Consider the following 15,941-nt stretch of genomic DNA (forward strand, 5'->3'; position numbering starts at 1 on the left):
TACCTTACTCGATCGATTTGGTGGAGAAACGAAGGAGAATTTCGAGCTGGAAGTTTGGGTAGCTTCGGAGGAACCTCCGCCGGAAAACATAATTTTTCGGCCAGCTCAGGGCGGCCCCGGGGTTGAGGTCGGTCAGGTTGTGACGGCGACACGAAGGCGGACCCGTAGGTACCCACGGCGGAGATCGGCTCGGCCTGTGGTGGCGGGACCGTCCCTTGGAAGGCGAAGGGTCACACGACCCAAATCGCGCGAAGGAGAGAGAGGGAGGAGAGAGAAAGTGACGGGGAGAAGAGAGAGAGGGGGTATAAAATCTGACTTTTTGGCTAAATTACCATTTTGCCCTTCGCGATTTTTAGACCATAACTTCTTCGTTACAGCTCCAATTCGGGTCTACTCCGTGTCTACGAACTCCTTTCGCCGCGCTCTACGCAATGGCGTAAGCGAAATTCCCAAATTCTTTCTCGATTAAAAAGTCAAATTTTTCCCTAATAAAATATGCGAGGGTAATTTGGTCATTTTGCTAAAAGATATTTTCCTTACCTTTCTAGATATTTCTTTCTTTTTTTTGATATTTTGTTTTGGGTTCTTACATCTAAGCTATTTCTCTTTATGTCATTTGGCTAGTAACGGGCACTATATCATCAAAAAATGAAGACGTAAACATGAACAATCTTTCTCTCAAATAAATTCCAGAGCTGATCAAATTGGTCTCAAGTTTCTCAAACAATTTTCTTGCTTTCACTCTTTGATTTTTAGTCAAAAACTCTTGTGAAATCCTTTGTTTATTTGCTATGCCTTCTTTTTTAGTTTGTATGATTTTCAGTTGACTATCGTTTTCAACTGTGATTATTTAAGATTCATTGTGTTTTCATTCTAGTTAGTCCAAATTGAAGTTATTTCAATCCAATTACCTTTCTTTTACTTGTATTTCAATCTAATCGGACTTGTTTTCACTTTTAGTTTGTAATGTCCATTCGGCCTTATTTCTATCATCATTAATTTATTTAGTCCTCCAATTACGATTTTAGCACTATATTCTTTGAGTTTGTACATCACATCAGTGGAATATTGAAATCCTTAATTAACCAGGCATAGAAAAGAATTATGGTGTGTTTACTAATCAGGAATTTGAATTCTCATCAGAAATTGAATTCCACCTATGGAGAATTCGTACGTTTACTTCACATCAAGGAATTGAAAAGTAAGTGGGGCCCATACAAAATTAAGAATTGAATTCTTGATTTTAGAGGAATTCAATTCTTAGGTGGGAGGTGATATTCTAATTCTCGGAGAACTAACCTATTAGGAATTCTTTTTTTTTTTGTCCATTATATACTCACACAATTTTCAAAATTCCAAATTTGTCATATACTTTAACCCAACAACGAGGACATTTTAGTAATTAGTACCACTTATACCTCAATTCCTAATGGTTTAGTAAACAACTTCAATGGGAATTCAGAATCTAACTCCCCTCAATCCATATGATTTGGTAAACAACTTCAATAGGAATCCGAAATTTAATTCTCTTCAATTCAACTCATCTTCAATTCAATTCCTCTTAATCCAATTACGATTAATAAACATGCCATTAATGCAAACCAGTTTCCTACTTTGAGGATAATAACTTGAGAGAAGTTAACTTTAAGGCGCAAGATATTCACTTTGTTTATGTTTGAGACATACTCTTCCGATTACACTTTTTAGTACTGATAATGGCATGCCGATAATAAAAGCACACAAAATATACTTCAGCCCATTGAAGGGCCCAAATAACTTAAAATCAATACTTCTAGTGCTTAAATAGAAAGCCACGCTTTTTGGGTCAACAAAACCCAAATCACATCTCATGCAAAAATTACGGAAATTGTTGTAAAATAAGTGGATGTTGTAGTTGGCTATGGCTAATGTAAAACGGCTTGTATTTGACTTTGCAATGGTTGGAAGGTAAAAAGCGTGCGAAGTAGAAAATGCTTGTGTCAAGTGACACTTTGGTTTCCCAAAAGTTGAACAAATTTTAGATTTCCCAAAAGTTTCTCTTAATTATTTTCCCAATTTAAGTGACACTTGGCATGTGATATGCATTAAAAAATTTAAAAAAAAAAAAAAAAAAATCTAGACTCCAAGGCGAGAATGCCACTTTAATTGCAAAGTGGACAAAAGTTAAAAAATAAATTGTACAATGGCTTCGCCCGGGTTCGAACCGGAGACCTTCAGTGTGTTAGACTGACGTGATAACCAACTACACCACGAAACCTTGTTGTGAATGTTATCACAATTATTTTAATAATACTAAATAATTTACCGGACCGCCTGAAGAAGAAACTTTTTTCTGGGTTTCATTGTATTGTACTCTTTTGTTAATTACTACTCTACTCTGAGTCAGTGGAAATTCCAGCATTTTCCTCTCATGGGTAACTGTTTTCCAATGATTATTATTTACTTGACGCATCTAGGGTAACTGTTTTCTATATTGCCTTCATGTTGATTCAGATTTTTATTTTGATGGGGTTTCTTGCTTTTCCAAATTTATATGTTTGAGCTTCTTTCCTTTGGGGTGCTTATTAATGGGGACCATGATGCACAAGTGGTTCAAGTTAGTGATCAACCCTTCAAGCAAAAAATTTCTTTTACAAGTTTGTTCCTCTCAGAGTGAAGATTTGGCCAAAACAATTTTATTATTATTATTTTTTGCTTTTTCTGAGGATTAGTTTATTAAAAACCACCAATTCTGCTATTCTACCATGATTTTTCATTGCTATGATTGTTCTCAAGTCCCCTTCTAGGGCCGGACCCCTCATCTTCCTCCACCTCCAAAACCCTTCTAGTAATTCCCCCAATGGTTAATTTAGAAGCACTGAGTGGTGGATTGTTCATCACTTGGAATGTAGACCAGTAGCTTTTGGCTGAAGTCAAAACTTTGAGCTAATTACTATAAGTTTGCATAGTGCTTTTGGCAAAAACCACCACTCTCATAAGAACTTCCTTCAATGAATTGGCAAGGATTTGACCTTAAACCTTGGGAGAAATGAAAAGGTATTGTTCCTCAGAAGAGCAGAAGGTATGGTCCAATAGAAACCGCTGTAATAGATTTGAGCATTTGAAGGGGTACGTGAAGAGAATGCAGTATTTTTAAGAAATAGAAAACTAATGAATAAACTAAAACTGTGATTAAGCAGGCCATATTAAGCCATGGACCGAAATCTATAAATATTTACCATAGCTTTCATGTTTTCTCTTTAGCTCAAGAAGGAGAAGTTGCTTCACTGACCCAAAACAACCTCCAGACATACATTGTCTATGTCCACAAGCCAGAGGGTCTGCATTCTGTGCAATCAGAAAGTTTGCACAGGTGGTATCAGTCACTTTTGCCTGTCACCACTGCAAGCACCAAGCACCAGCAGCAACAGTTGCTTAATTCATACCGGCATGCGGTTACTGGGTTTGCAGCAAGACTGACAGCAGAGGAAGTGAAAGCCATGGAGAAGAAAGAAGAGGTTCTTTCTATTCATAACGAGACAAATTTTTTTTTTTTTTTTTGCAAACAACTCATAGTCCTGGATTTCTGGGCTTGCACCCAGAGAAGGGGTTCTGGAAAAAATCAAATTTCGGCAAGGGTGTAACTATTGGTGTTATGGACACTGGCGTGTTACCAGATCATCCTTTGTTTCGGGATGAAGGAATGCCTCCTCCACCAGATAGATGGAAAGGCAGGTGTGACTTCAACCAGACAGCTAATCGCACATTCGTCTGCAACAACAAGATCATTGGTGCAAGAAGTTTCCAAGTCTATGACAACCTTTTACAGACTTCTAGTGCTCAACCAGTTGATGAGATAGGCCATGGCACTCATACTGCTAGCACGGCTGCTGGGAATTTTGTGAGAGGTGCCAATCTATATAACAATGCCAATGGCATGGCTTCTGGCGTAGCGCCTCATGCTCACGTGGCAATTTACCAGGTCTGCTCTCTTGATGAATGTTCGAGTACTGATGTCCTTGCAGGATTTGATGCTGCAGTCGAGGATGGTGTCGATGTGATTTCCATCTCCATGACCTCTCTAAATGTCGGTCAACTGTTTGAAGACAGTAATGCATTGGCTGCTTTCAGTGCAATGCAAAGAAGAATTTTTGTGGTTTGTTCGGCTGGGAATTCTGGCCCATCCTCCAATAGTGTATAAAATGCTGCTCCTTGGATTCTCACTGTAGGAGCAAGCACCATTGATAGAAGCATAATAGACTTGGAAATGGGGATAAATTTGATGGGGAGTCAATTTTTCAGCCTAACTCTACTAAAGGGTTAAACTCCAAATTGTTGCCTTTGGTTCAACCAGGCATTAATGGTCAGATGCTTTCTCAAAACTGTAACAATGGGTCACTGAAAGATATTAATGTGGAAGGAAAAGTAGTTTTCTGTAAGAGAGGTATGGAAATAAGTAGACTGGATCAAGGAAAAGTAGTGAAAGCTGCAGGTGGAGCCGCCATGCTTCTTGTGAACCAAGAACAGGAGGGCTTTACCACCTACACTGACCCCCATGTTCTTCCTGCATCCCATTTGAGTTATGTTGCAGGCCTGAACATCAAGCACTATATAAACAAAACCTCTAAATCGATAGCCACAGTCAAATTCAAAGGAACTGTAATTGGAAACTCATCTGCTCCCATGGTGGCTTCCTTCTGCTCTAGGGGACCAAGCTCCATATGTCCCGGGATTTTGAAGCCTGACATTATTGGACCGGGAGTGCCCATTCTAGCAGCCTCACCTTTCCCTATTGACAAGAGGAAGTCGAATTCGAAATCAAACTTCAATGTGATGTCAGGTACCTCAATGTCATGTCCTCACCTGAGTGGCATTGCAGCTTTGCTAAAGAGTTCCCACCCTGACTGGTCACCTGCTGCTATTAAGTGTGCAATCATGACTACAGCTGAGGTTGTAAACCAGAAAGGCCAGCCAATCACTGATGAAACACTCCAGCCAGCCAGTGTCTTTGCCATTGGCGCAGCCCATCCAAACTCATCAAGGGCAAATGATCCGGGTCTCGTCTATGACATCAAACCCCTTGATTACATACCTTACTTGTGCGGTAAGAATTACACTGACAGACATGTTGGGGTTCTGTTGCAAGGCAAGGTGAACTGCTCTTTGGAAAAACCCATATCTGAAGCTCAACTAAATTATCCTTCATTTTCCATTGTATTGGGGCTCACTCCTCAGACTTATACAAGAGAGGTAACAAACTTTGGCAAGGCCGATTCTTCAGACACTGTGAAGGTTGCTCCACCCCAAGGAATCAGTGTCAGCATCAAGCCTAAACTTATTACATTCTCAGAGATGAATCAGAAGGCAAAATATGCGGTTACTTTTAGACGAAGCAAGGATGAAGGAAAATCAGATAAAACTGCACTAGTTGTTCAGTATGCTGAGGGATCTCTGACATGGGTTTCTGATCAATATTCAGTTAGGAGCCCAATAGCTATCAAATTACCATTAGAATGAAGGAATTGCTAGAACCTGATGGAACCATGGAAAGTTCCCTTTATCTCTTGTACTAGTCTAGTTGGTTTTGTCACCCTCAATATCTATCTTATAGCATTTTACTATCAATCTGTATTTCTTTTTTCCTTGCAACGAACCTCCTCTATTTATCTGAATAAAAGAAAAAGTTTACTGAAGCAGACTGCATTTAGCCCTTATATTCAAGTGGAAGCAGTTTTCTAGTAATTCTCAAGTAACAACATGTCATATGTTATTAGTTTTTATTTATTTATTTATTTAATGATTCATATTCTTTACACCTGACATGTTTTAACTGGACGATACCTGCAACGTGGCTGGGCACTCCTACCCAAGTTTTTGTCCTTGAAATGGTGCTATATTCCGGTGTCATTGTTCCACCTGCATAAAGGGGTCTGATAAGTTTTGGCCTGACGAAATAATGTGGGAATTTTGCATTGCATTTCATTTCATAGTTGCATTTTCCAGACAGAGGGAAAGCCCAACATTACTTGTTCTACTACCTAATAATTGCAACCGTAGTTGTTTCTCATCAATCCAATAGTGCTAGCTTCTTGGAATGTCTTTAAACAAATTCAGATTTGCCCTTTGAAAATTGTATTTTCCATCTAAGTTTCTCGGTTTGAATGATTTGGCTGCACAACAAAAAGAGCCTTCCCTTGCTAAGAAGCCGGCCATTTCTAATAATGTATTTAATATAAGTGAATACTCTGTGAATGGTGGTGACTTCCGGCAGAATGAAATCTTACCTAAACAAGTAAACTGTGCGGTTGTGGCTTTTAGTTTTTGATTAAAGTCACGACTTATAGCAACAGTTGTTATGAATTACCTATAATAAAAAAGCAAAGAGAATTATTTATTTATTAATATTATTAAGCTGGCAGAACAATAACATTTCATGAAATACTGATGCAAACATGAGGTTTACAATTTACAAAGAGACAGGGAAAGCTCGCAAGGATTGGGCCATCTCTAAGGTGATGCCAAACTTATCATCCATGTTCATGTTCTCTGGTGTGACCCCATCTTCAAGCTTCCAATCAAAGGAATGGATAAGAGAACCCAACATTAAGTGCAGCATTCTCATTGCCAATGGCAATCCAGGACATACTCTTCGTCCAGCTCCAAACGGTATAAGCTCAAAGTTCCGGCCTTTAACATCAATTTCTGACCCCAAGAACCTCTCTGGCTTGAATGAATTTGGTTCATCCCAGAGGCTGGGGTCTCTGCCTATAGCCCATGTGTTAACAAGCACTTGTGCACCCTTCGGTAGTGTGAATCCTTCGATTTCTACGTCTGCTCCCGCCTTTCGGGGAAGTAACAAAGGAACTGCAGGGTGCAACCTGAAGGTCTCTTTGACTATGGCTTGCAGGTAAGGCAGTCTAGCAATGTCTGATTCCTCAACTGGGTTGCCTTTGCCAATTACTTGTTCAAGCTCTAGTTGGGCCTTTGACAAAACCTCAGGGTTGTGCAATAGCTCTGCCATTGCCCATTGGAATGTGGATGAAGTTGTGTCTGATCCAGCAACAAATAGAACCTATCAGCAAACATAACCATTAAAATCTTAAGCAATTGAAAGCCTCAAAGTGACTGAGACAGTAAGTAATTTGCATTTTTGAATATGCTGTACCACTTTCAGATATCTGTATTTGTGTGTGCTTGGAATTTATTAATGGGCAAAGCATTGTTTATACTTTATACCAGAAGAAACAAAAAACAAAAAATATCAAACAGTTTGAAGAAGATTATGGCACTGACCAGTAACAGATGATAGATCTCATTTTTGTTGATCACCTCACTGTTGTCCTCAGTAATGTTGAGAAGGGTATCTAACAAATCATCTTTTGTTGTAGAACCAGGCAATTCTCTCAGCTTCAACCTTTGGTTGACTATGTTGTCAAGCAGATCCAAAATCTTCCCAAAGTACTCTGTCATCCTCTGCCTTCTGCCATGGAGATCAATCTTCCTAAGCACAGGAAAACAGTCCCCCAAATTTGGCTTCCCAGCCTCCATCATAATATTACACACCATCTCCTGGAACTCCCTGGCCATTTCAGAACTTGGGTTTGCCAAATCAATGGAAAAAATTGTGTTAGACAACAAATTCAGTGTTGTTGTGAAGGCTGCCCTCCCAATATCCACTGCTTCATCAGCTTGGCTGCTTTTGTGGACTCGTCCGATGAGCTCCTGCACTTTCTTGCGCCTGAGGTTTTGGTTAGAATCAAGCATTTTATTGGCAAACAGTTCGGTGTTGCATATTTTCCTAAGGTTTCTCCACAGGGTTGAAACTGGAATCCATGGTAGGCCAAGAATGTGGTGATCATGAGCTCGAATCGAATCAGGGATTGTTCGGTTGGATAAGAACTGGTCATGGGTTTGGAGGACTTCTTTGGCCATGGCTGCTGAAGAAACAACAATGGCTGTTACTTTGCCTAGTTTTAGGCTCATCAGAGGGCCATGTTTTTTGGCAAGTTTGGCAAGGGACTTGTGGGGCTTGTCACCAAGTTGAAGCAGGTTTCCAATCAATGGAAATGGTTTTGGTCCTGGTGGAAGCTTAGGTCTTGAGCTCTTTTTACTTCTTGAAATTGAATAGAGGATGGTTTGGATCAATGTCCAGGTGAGGATGAGATAAAGGAAACTGCTCAAGAACTCCATTTCTCCCTCTTCTTCTGCTTTCCTCATCTCTCTCTGCACTGTACTTTTTTTTTCTCAAAGAAGGAAAGGGAAGTTGAACTAGGAAAGTGTCGTTCACTTGTGTACATAATTCTTCATTGCAGAAAGATATCAGATATCTTCTGGTCCAACTAGCTAAAGGTGTCCAATTTTGTTTTTGTTTCTATATTTAGGTGAAGTCAATATGTATAATAATAAGCATGTCTCCAACAGCTGGTGAGAAGCTTAGTTGGGGACTTGCGACAAGCCAGACCAATTTGATTCACCAATTATCTGGCTCCAAGATTTGATGGAGATTGAGATATGTGCCGATCGATTAATTCGTCAGTCTCTTAATATTATAACAAAACAATGATATACAGAATCAAATTATACTAGAAAATTAATTAACTATTCTAAAAGAAGGAAGAAAAAAAAAGAGAGGCAATGTAGTGACTGATGAATTGATAATATACGGAAAATCTCCGTTTCATTTCATATATAGCAATCACTAAGAAGAGGGAGGAATCGAACTTATAACTTTTTATTTTCTTTGGTATAAGTTATAGTCTAAACTATAGAGAGAGGAGAGTTTTTTACATACATACACACAACTAAAATTTTATAAGAGCCCGAACATAGAACCTTAGATGCATAGTAAATACTTTTTAACCACTTGAGTTAGAAACCTCTTATTACAAAGAGCTAAACAGTTTTAAGAAAAAAGAAAAAAGAAAAGAAGGAAACGATGTGCCGTTTGTGCAACAGAGACTGGCCTGTATTAAACAACACTGCATATACTACACACGTGTGCACAGAGAGCTCGGTGTTTCTGGAAGATGACACGTTTTCTTCAAGCTTCAGTGCCTCTGAGTCTGAGCTCTGTGTCCAAAAGACTCAGCCTTTCTTCTTCCACTCGCCTTCAACTTCGAACCTTCTGCCGCAAAATGTCGCCTGACTCGCCACCTTTAACTCACTCCATCACTCTCCCGAGTCAACTCACCGAACCCGTCGAGATCGTCGCTGCCCCCAATATCTCCCATTCCGAGTTCAGGCGAGTCACGCTTTTCTTTCCCCTTTTTTTTTTTTTTTTTTTTTGAAACATAAATATATACTTACGATACTAATTATGCAGTAATGGAAATGTTGATGTTGCAGGAGTGCTATCGATTCGTCTTTGTTCAAACAGTGGCTGAAGAACATGGAGAGTGAAAATGGGGTTTTGTACGGCGGTGCATTGTCTCTTAGACGAGTTCTAATTCAGGTAATTCAATGCTTTGTCGAGGTTTTTTGATTGAATTTTGAAGAATTGGTATATAAACATTGTTGTAGAAACGACCCTTTAGCCGCTGCTAAGAGTTAGTTGTTTAATTTTTGTGGGTAACAGGGTGTGGATATGTTCGGAAAGCGCATTGGGTTTTTGAAATTTGTTGCAGATGTGTTTGATAAAGAAACTGGGAAAAAGGTATCTGATGATAATGCCCATGTGATGTGCTTTCTCTTGTTTTGGGCTTCATTGGTGCCCATAATTCTTGATTTCTTTCTCTTGCTTCATTATGAAGTAAAACTTACTTAGGTTCCAGGTATTGTGTTTGCACGAGGACCGGCTGTAGCTGTGCTTATTCTTTTGGACTCGGAGGACAAGACCTATGCTGTTCTTACTGAACAGGTAGGCCATTACTTTGGTATTTCGAGCATCTGTTTTGAAGGTTTTACTTTATGTGAAAATCCACTAATTGTATTATATATGCCCAATAAGTTATTACGTAAATAAATGGTGGCATTGTACTTCCCATGTATTCAAACTGTGTTGAAATTCCGTGCATGTCCAAGGTTAGAATCCCTGTCGGAAGGGTCATACTGGAGTTGCCCGCTGGAATGTTGGACGACGACAAGGGCGATTTTCTCGGCACTGCTATTCGTGAGGTCTCTCTATGTTTGTACAAATACAATATGATGTACATGTATGTGTCTGTATATCAACTTGAGTCAAATTTTTTTAAGGGCATGCCTGAAAATTGAACTAGTTTACTCATAAATCAAGCTACGGTTTGTTTTATCAAGAAGATTATTGTTCCATAATTTCGTGGTTCATTGTACTTCAGTTGGTAGCCATATCTCTCCTGAGTCTTCTCTAACTAATCTTCATTATCCTTGCTTTTGTCCCAAATATAGGGGATAACAATCACATGAACTCGGGTCCTCCATTATTTCTACTATATACAATGTCTTCTGTTAAATCTGATTTTTTATTTATTGCGTATTGCTTCTTTGTCATCTTACTCTTGGTTGGACTTTGTCTTCTGTTACTCATGGGTACATCCAGTTGTTTATGTTGTGTATGCTGATGCAAATGAACATTGTCCAATATGTTATTGTTGCTAATTTATCTTGGAATTTTTGTCAGGCCTAAAAATGTTTCTTGTAAAATTTTATGAAATTTTCTTTGATCATGTTTCAGCTTCTGATATTCAACTATAATGTACTAACTGTGACATATTGCAAGGTTTGAAATTTTACCCAAACTTAAGAATCATGATTCTTATCATAACACTTTGGCAGGTTGAAGAGGAGACTGGCATATGCCTAAAACAAGAAGACATGGTGGACCTCACAGCATTCCTCGACCAATCTACTGGAGGCAGAATTTTTCCTTCCCCAGTAAGTTGGTGTTAATTCTTTTCTGGATAGCCAAAATGCCAAATTGAAACTAAAAATGTAGGAATCCCATTGATAAAAATGGGCAGGTGTGAATTGGCTGAAGGAAAGAAAGATCCCATATATTTAACCATTATAAAACTCACAAAAATATAACTCCAATAGTCATTTTGCGTTAAGTATATGCTCTCTCTTGGCCCAATAAAAGAAAAAAAACATGAAACTAATTTGGATGCAGAAAACATTGCAATTTAGAAGTTTAAAACCATGGGTTTGTAATTTAGATTGAATAAACCCAGGTATTATACAAATAATATAGTCGTGTTTTCTCTTTTGTTCCACCTGTCTGTAAAGGGTCACTCTTTTTTGTTTTTTCATGGTTAGGGAGGGTGCGATGAAGAAATCAGTCTCTTTTTGTACAGCGGGCAGGTGAATAAAGAGATTATTGAGCAGCTGCAAGGAAAAGAGACAGGTCTTCGAGAACACGGGGAGCTGATTAAGGTTTGTGTGGTTCCCTATGAAAAGCTCTGGTGCATGACAGCCGATGCAAAGGTTTTAGCAGCCATTGCGCTCTATGAAATGGCAAAAAAAGAAGGGCTCTTGCCTCACTTGAAAGCATGAGCTGCTAATTATTGTAGCAACTGTATCCTATTTTTGGTTTGGTGGGTTTTGATGTTTGCCAGCACAGTTGGTGCTAGATCCTGACTGGATTTTCTTCTCTGCTGTGTAAAGTTTCTTTTGGTTCTGTTATTTTCTATTTAGGCTTAAATGTTGAAATGGTCCTGTGTTTTACTTTATCGGCCAATTTAGTCCTTGTGTTATTAATTTGGCCAATTTAGTCCGTGTTTGTATCTGTTAACAAATTTGACCCTTTCCATCAAAATTATGTTAAAATCTAAAAAAGAACATTTAAAATTTTGTAATTAATTATAAAGATTTAAACTAAAATAATAATAATGCTAAAATGATTAAAACCCACACAACCTCAACCTCCAATAGTCTCGATTCCTGTAGGGAAAAAAAAAAAAAGGGTTCTTAGTAGAATTGATGCCTACTCTTTTCTTGCTGCAAATTTTCTTCTATCTTATGTTTAAGATTTTCTCATACTCTACCTTTCATCTCTCTCTCCTCTCCGAGCCATTGGTCTGAATGTCGTCGACTTTTGTTGCAGCCAGGATGATCAATTGGCGGTAGAGCTGTCAAGCTTACGGTGACCGGCAGAGAGAGAGAGAGAGAGAGAGAGAGAGAGAGAGAGAGTTGTTGTAGTTTAGGTGGGGTTGGAATGGTGGTGAGGGTGGCTATGGTTTTGGGGTTGGAGTGGTGGTAGTGAGGGTGGTTGGGTTCGGGAGGTGGTTGAGGTGTGTTCGCAAAATTGGGATAGGTGAAATTTAAAAGAAATATATTCCATTTTCAGTTTGAATTTAAAATTTTATAATCAATTACAATTTTTTTATATACATTTTTAAAGAAATGGACCACATTGACTAACATATACAAACACAAGGACCAAATTGGCCAAATTGATAACACAAGGACTAAATTGACCTATGAGATAAAACACAAGGACTATTTTAACATTTAAGCCTTCTATTTATTATTGAGCGGTAGAGTTCTTGCCGGGTTTACAAGCTGTGATTGTTGATGTTGCTACAATTATTTGCATATAGCATGGTTTCTGTATCAGTCGGCCCTGGTAGCAACAGTTAAAGAATGTTCACTCTGTTCGTTTCTCTAGGTTCTCCAATTCTTCTTCTAGTCTGTGTTGCCCTCTCATCAAAGTGAATGGGGCATTGAGAATTGTTAAAACTCTGATCTGTAGGGCTAGGGTGAGCATCCGATCTTTCCAATTTCGGTATATTTGGCAAGATAATGCAAATTGGTCAAAATCATTTCCTTTATTTGATAAAACAAACGTTTTCTTTTTCTACACTGGACAAAGGTTTTATGAAGTACAAAGAGAGAAAAAGACACTGTGCCTAAGAAATTCAACTAGACAATGACCCCAGATAGGGGTTGCTTCAGATATCAGACCTTGCTGGTGACGAAGTCGTTGCCAGTTGCTTCCCATATGGTGGTTCCATCACAAGTGCAAAGCTTTTTGTAGTTCTCACCAACTCCAGCACTTCTAGCAATTACAGCGGCTTTGATACCAGAGTCCGACTTATCAGCAGTACCATATACCACTAATGACCGCCCGATGAGATCAGCAACTCTCAACTTCTCTTTGATGCCGGAGAAGAAGGCATTACCATTCTCATCAGTATCCAATGTTCCCAGGTCGCCAAGTGGCTGAAAAAAATTCAGCATACCACTTAGAGATTGCCATAAAATGTGAATGTCATTGTGACGACAAGCAAGCACTAGAACTAGAAATTACATGTCTAGGGAAATATAAACCATGAATATAAAATAGTGAAATTATACAAGTCAATAAATCTTAAAACATGTCTTGGGAAAATATATATAGGCATGCAAATTTCTTCAAGAGCAATCAATTGTTGCACAAGCAATACAACAAACATATACAGTTCTTAATCAATACAACAAACAAATTATAGTCATAATTTCTAAACATATTGTAGTTTTCTTGTTTGTGACTCAAATACAATAGCAAGAACTCTACAACACTGATCTGAACATTTACTGGCAAGATTTATTCCAAATTATATATCATTTTACCTCGTTCTACGAGACTTGGAGGAGTCAGATAATTAGTTACTAATACATGGAAAATCAAAACAAACATAAATATCAGAGGGAAGGTTTATATCAAAGCAAACCTCATTTGCTTCTTCCTTTGATGGATTAAACACTTTTCCAGTGCTTGCAGCACCTTCTGTTACATCACCAAACTCATTGATAGACCAACCATGTTTTCCAGGTGGCAGCCCACTAAAGTTGGCCTCAATCCTAGCCAATTCCATATTCACCTGAGCCAAACGAACCACACCAAAAATATCTGGACCTTTAAATTCAGCAACAGCCGCAGAAACCAAGAAATCTGTAAAACAAGAAAAAATAAGAATTACACCATCAACATAAAATTTCATGATTACTAAATAATATTCAGCAACAAACCAAATTATGACTTCAGCAAGTAAGGAATTCTGCTGCAGTAAAAACAAGACTGCAGTAAACCTCATGTAAATTACAAGATCTTCGACATGCAACAAGAAAGAAGGTTTTTTCAAAACATAGGTATATGCTAACTGTTAGATGAGGTCATTTATATTTTTCAACACAAATTTTTTACAGACGGAATCATCTAGTATATTACCCACCAATCATACTTGAATCACAGTCCTGTTAGTTCACATTTCAGATTCTACTATACTTGGTCGCATAATTGGCTGAAAACAGAATGCTTGATTGAATAAGAATCCTTATTCAATCTGCATTATAGCGTCATGCAACAAGAAATTAATGAGAAAGAATTGAGTACCCTAAATGGAATACAAATCAGTAACAAATTGAGAAAACAATAATATAAAACCAGCATTGCATCAATGAAAAAAAAGATTTAACCTTCTGGGATCCCTTGCCCAATCAATCTCGCTTTTCGACCGGTCTGCTCCAAAGCTTCAGTCATGGTTTTTACAGGCGTTGAACCTAGAATCCTAACAACTTGGCTGTTAAGGTCCACCTCTACACTTTTGACCCCTTAAAAAAAAACCAATTGAACAAGAGCAGCATAAGATAAACTGCCAAAAAGAAGGGGGCATAAAAGAAGAAAATGTTTCTGTTTGTAATGCACTAGCTCGGAAAAGCTTACCATCAACAGTTTGTAGCTTATTCTTGACAGAGTTAACACAACCCTCGCATTTCATATCCACCATGTACTCCGTCTGAATACCAAATCAAAACCAAAACTTTTAATTTCTCAGCCAAATTAGCATAATCCGTTAATTTTCATCACTAATAATTATTTACATTTGTAACTTTTTCCTGATAAATACTTCAAATTTACTCCATTTGAGAAAACTCATAGCTTAATCATATCATACAAGGAGAAACAAAGTAACTGAAACATCATCTATGAAATAATTAAATAGAACTAATATAAAAACATAAAATTTTGAAGGGTGAAACTTACCAACAGCTCTGGCAAGGCAGCATCGCTCTGCGGTTCAAAAACAAAGAACTTTAAAGATTCATCTTTGAACGATCACAGAAAGTTTAAATAAATTCAAGAGCTATAATAGAACCCATCAACGAAATTGAAGTCAATTGAAGAATCAGATTACAACCCATTAATGAAAACTCAGAGAATTAATTAAATGTTAAAAAAGTTTTTTTTTTAAAAAAAAGTTGAAGAATTTCAGCGAACCTGATGGGATGGCTTTTGTTCTGATGTGGGCGCGTCCATGTGGATAGCTGATGGCGAGTTGGTGAAGCTTGTAGCGAGGCAGGAACGATTTGGTTTCAGAGATGGTGTGGAGGAGAGAAAGGAGAGGTTTTGGGCTTTCAGGAACCGAAAAGATTGAGATGGGGAGGAAGAGGAAGACGAAGAGAGTGAAGAAAGGGCAAAAGCCGCAGGTAATGCAGAGGCAGCTATGGCAGTTGTCGTAGCCACCGACCTCAGAAAAGCCATTTTAATTTTTATTCTACGTTTGCATTTGCGTTTTTGGGTATATTTCTATTCCTTACATCATCAAATTCTTTTTTTTTTTTTTTTTTTTGGGTCAAAAAATAAGAAGGAGATGGAAATTCTTGGTAATGGTAGTCTCTAGATTGTGTTTTTATTATTATTACCAGCTCATCTCCTTCCTCCACCCGCCTGTTTATTGTTTTATTTCATCCATCATTACAACCTAGGGGTAATTGTAATTCTTCAATTTTAATTATTATTATTATTTTTAATCCAATTGGTTTATAGAAGATGCCCTTGAAATAATAAAAAACTTATATGAAACGGAATATCATTGTTTTGTTATTTCTAGTCAATCACGCTATGCCAAGTGAAAAAGTTATCACGTGTGGTATATTATAGTTGGCCGATAATAGCAAAATAGTGTTATTTCCGTTGCACACGTATGTTTCTCCCTTAACATATTATTAAGAAAAGGCTTGAGCTATGGGAAAGGAGGACAACCAGTGGCGGAGCCACTCCTAGACCT

At 38.1% G+C, this 15,941-nt stretch overlaps 5 protein-coding genes and 1 non-coding gene across 6 annotated transcripts; 3 read left to right on the plus strand and 3 right to left on the minus strand.

The window, feature by feature from the left end:
- Positions 1 to 2,183: 2,183 nt before the first annotated feature.
- Positions 2,184 to 2,257, minus strand: TRNAV-AAC. Its single transcript has one exon. It is a non-coding gene; the product is annotated as a tRNA-Val (tRNA).
- Positions 2,258 to 3,028: 771 nt separating this feature from the next.
- Positions 3,029 to 4,180, plus strand: LOC117628964 (subtilisin-like protease SBT1.2). The gene is made up of 3 exons (XM_034361504.1): positions 3,029 to 3,061; positions 3,180 to 3,497; positions 3,587 to 4,180. The coding sequence occupies exons 1-3, from the start codon at positions 3,029 to 3,031 to the stop codon at positions 4,178 to 4,180; spliced, it is 945 nt and encodes a 314-aa protein (XP_034217395.1).
- Positions 4,181 to 4,241: 61 nt separating this feature from the next.
- Positions 4,242 to 5,672, plus strand: LOC117628965 (subtilisin-like protease SBT1.2). The gene has a single exon (XM_034361505.1). The coding sequence runs from the start codon at positions 4,348 to 4,350 to the stop codon at positions 5,494 to 5,496; it is 1,149 nt and encodes a 382-aa protein (XP_034217396.1). The 5' UTR covers positions 4,242 to 4,347; the 3' UTR covers positions 5,497 to 5,672.
- Positions 5,673 to 6,346: 674 nt separating this feature from the next.
- On the minus strand, positions 6,347 to 8,255 carry LOC117627921 (geraniol 8-hydroxylase-like). Its single transcript, XM_034360238.1, has 2 exons — positions 7,273 to 8,255; positions 6,347 to 7,051 (listed from the first exon to the last, which is right to left on the minus strand). Exons 1-2 carry the CDS (start codon positions 8,194 to 8,196, stop codon positions 6,446 to 6,448), a joined length of 1,530 nt encoding a protein of 509 aa, XP_034216129.1. The 5' UTR covers positions 8,197 to 8,255; the 3' UTR covers positions 6,347 to 6,445.
- Positions 8,256 to 8,961: 706 nt separating this feature from the next.
- LOC117627226 (nudix hydrolase 14, chloroplastic) lies at positions 8,962 to 11,593 on the plus strand. The gene is made up of 7 exons (XM_034359194.1): positions 8,962 to 9,220; positions 9,325 to 9,430; positions 9,554 to 9,631; positions 9,743 to 9,835; positions 10,000 to 10,092; positions 10,729 to 10,827; positions 11,209 to 11,593. The coding sequence occupies exons 1-7, from the start codon at positions 9,006 to 9,008 to the stop codon at positions 11,443 to 11,445; spliced, it is 921 nt and encodes a 306-aa protein (XP_034215085.1). The 5' UTR covers positions 8,962 to 9,005; the 3' UTR covers positions 11,446 to 11,593.
- Positions 11,594 to 12,700: 1,107 nt separating this feature from the next.
- LOC117627227 (copper chaperone for superoxide dismutase, chloroplastic/cytosolic) lies at positions 12,701 to 15,458 on the minus strand. The gene is made up of 6 exons (XM_034359195.1): positions 15,152 to 15,458; positions 14,918 to 14,944; positions 14,597 to 14,669; positions 14,350 to 14,484; positions 13,605 to 13,825; positions 12,701 to 13,113 (listed from the first exon to the last, which is right to left on the minus strand). Exons 1-6 carry the CDS (start codon positions 15,413 to 15,415, stop codon positions 12,850 to 12,852), a joined length of 984 nt encoding a protein of 327 aa, XP_034215086.1. The 5' UTR covers positions 15,416 to 15,458; the 3' UTR covers positions 12,701 to 12,849.
- Between the last annotated feature and the right edge of the window lie 483 nt (positions 15,459 to 15,941).

Source organism: Prunus dulcis, chromosome 5 (genome assembly GCF_902201215.1).
Source record: "Prunus dulcis chromosome 5, ALMONDv2, whole genome shotgun sequence".
NCBI lineage: Eukaryota > Viridiplantae > Streptophyta > Magnoliopsida > Rosales > Rosaceae > Prunus > Prunus dulcis.

What these genes read in the sequence shown, in the direction of transcription:
- LOC117627227 (XM_034359195.1), bottom strand. Translation starts at nt 15,415, where the DNA reads ATGGCTTTTCTGAGGTCGGTGGCTACGACAACTGCCATAGCTGCCTCT. An exon ending in TAAGCTACAAACTGTTGATG is followed by an intron (nt 14,485 to 14,596) that starts GTAAGCTTTTCC and finishes TTTTTTTTTAAG; the next exon opens with GGGTCAAAAGTGTAGAGGTG. An exon ending in CAAAGGAAGAAGCAAATGAG is followed by an intron (nt 13,114 to 13,604) that starts GTTTGCTTTGAT and finishes AATTTTTTTCAG; the next exon opens with CCACTTGGCGACCTGGGAAC.
- LOC117628965 (XM_034361505.1), top strand. Translation starts at nt 4,348, where the DNA reads ATGCTTTCTCAAAACTGTAACAATGGGTCACTGAAAGATATTAATGTG.
- LOC117627226 (XM_034359194.1), top strand. Translation starts at nt 9,006, where the DNA reads ATGACACGTTTTCTTCAAGCTTCAGTGCCTCTGAGTCTGAGCTCTGTG. An exon ending in ATCTCCCATTCCGAGTTCAG is followed by an intron (nt 9,221 to 9,324) that starts GCGAGTCACGCT and finishes TTGATGTTGCAG; the next exon opens with GAGTGCTATCGATTCGTCTT. An exon ending in ATAAAGAAACTGGGAAAAAG is followed by an intron (nt 9,632 to 9,742) that starts GTATCTGATGAT and finishes AAACTTACTTAG; the next exon opens with GTTCCAGGTATTGTGTTTGC.
- LOC117627921 (XM_034360238.1), bottom strand. Translation starts at nt 8,196, where the DNA reads ATGAGGAAAGCAGAAGAAGAGGGAGAAATGGAGTTCTTGAGCAGTTTC. An exon ending in AGATCTATCATCTGTTACTG is followed by an intron (nt 7,052 to 7,272) that starts GTCAGTGCCATA and finishes GTTTGCTGATAG; the next exon opens with GTTCTATTTGTTGCTGGATC.
- LOC117628964 (XM_034361504.1), top strand. Translation starts at nt 3,029, where the DNA reads ATGAAAAGGTATTGTTCCTCAGAAGAGCAGAAG. An exon ending in GTTCCTCAGAAGAGCAGAAG is followed by an intron (nt 3,062 to 3,179) that starts GTATGGTCCAAT and finishes GTGATTAAGCAG; the next exon opens with GCCATATTAAGCCATGGACC. An exon ending in CCATGGAGAAGAAAGAAGAG is followed by an intron (nt 3,498 to 3,586) that starts GTTCTTTCTATT and finishes CACCCAGAGAAG; the next exon opens with GGGTTCTGGAAAAAATCAAA.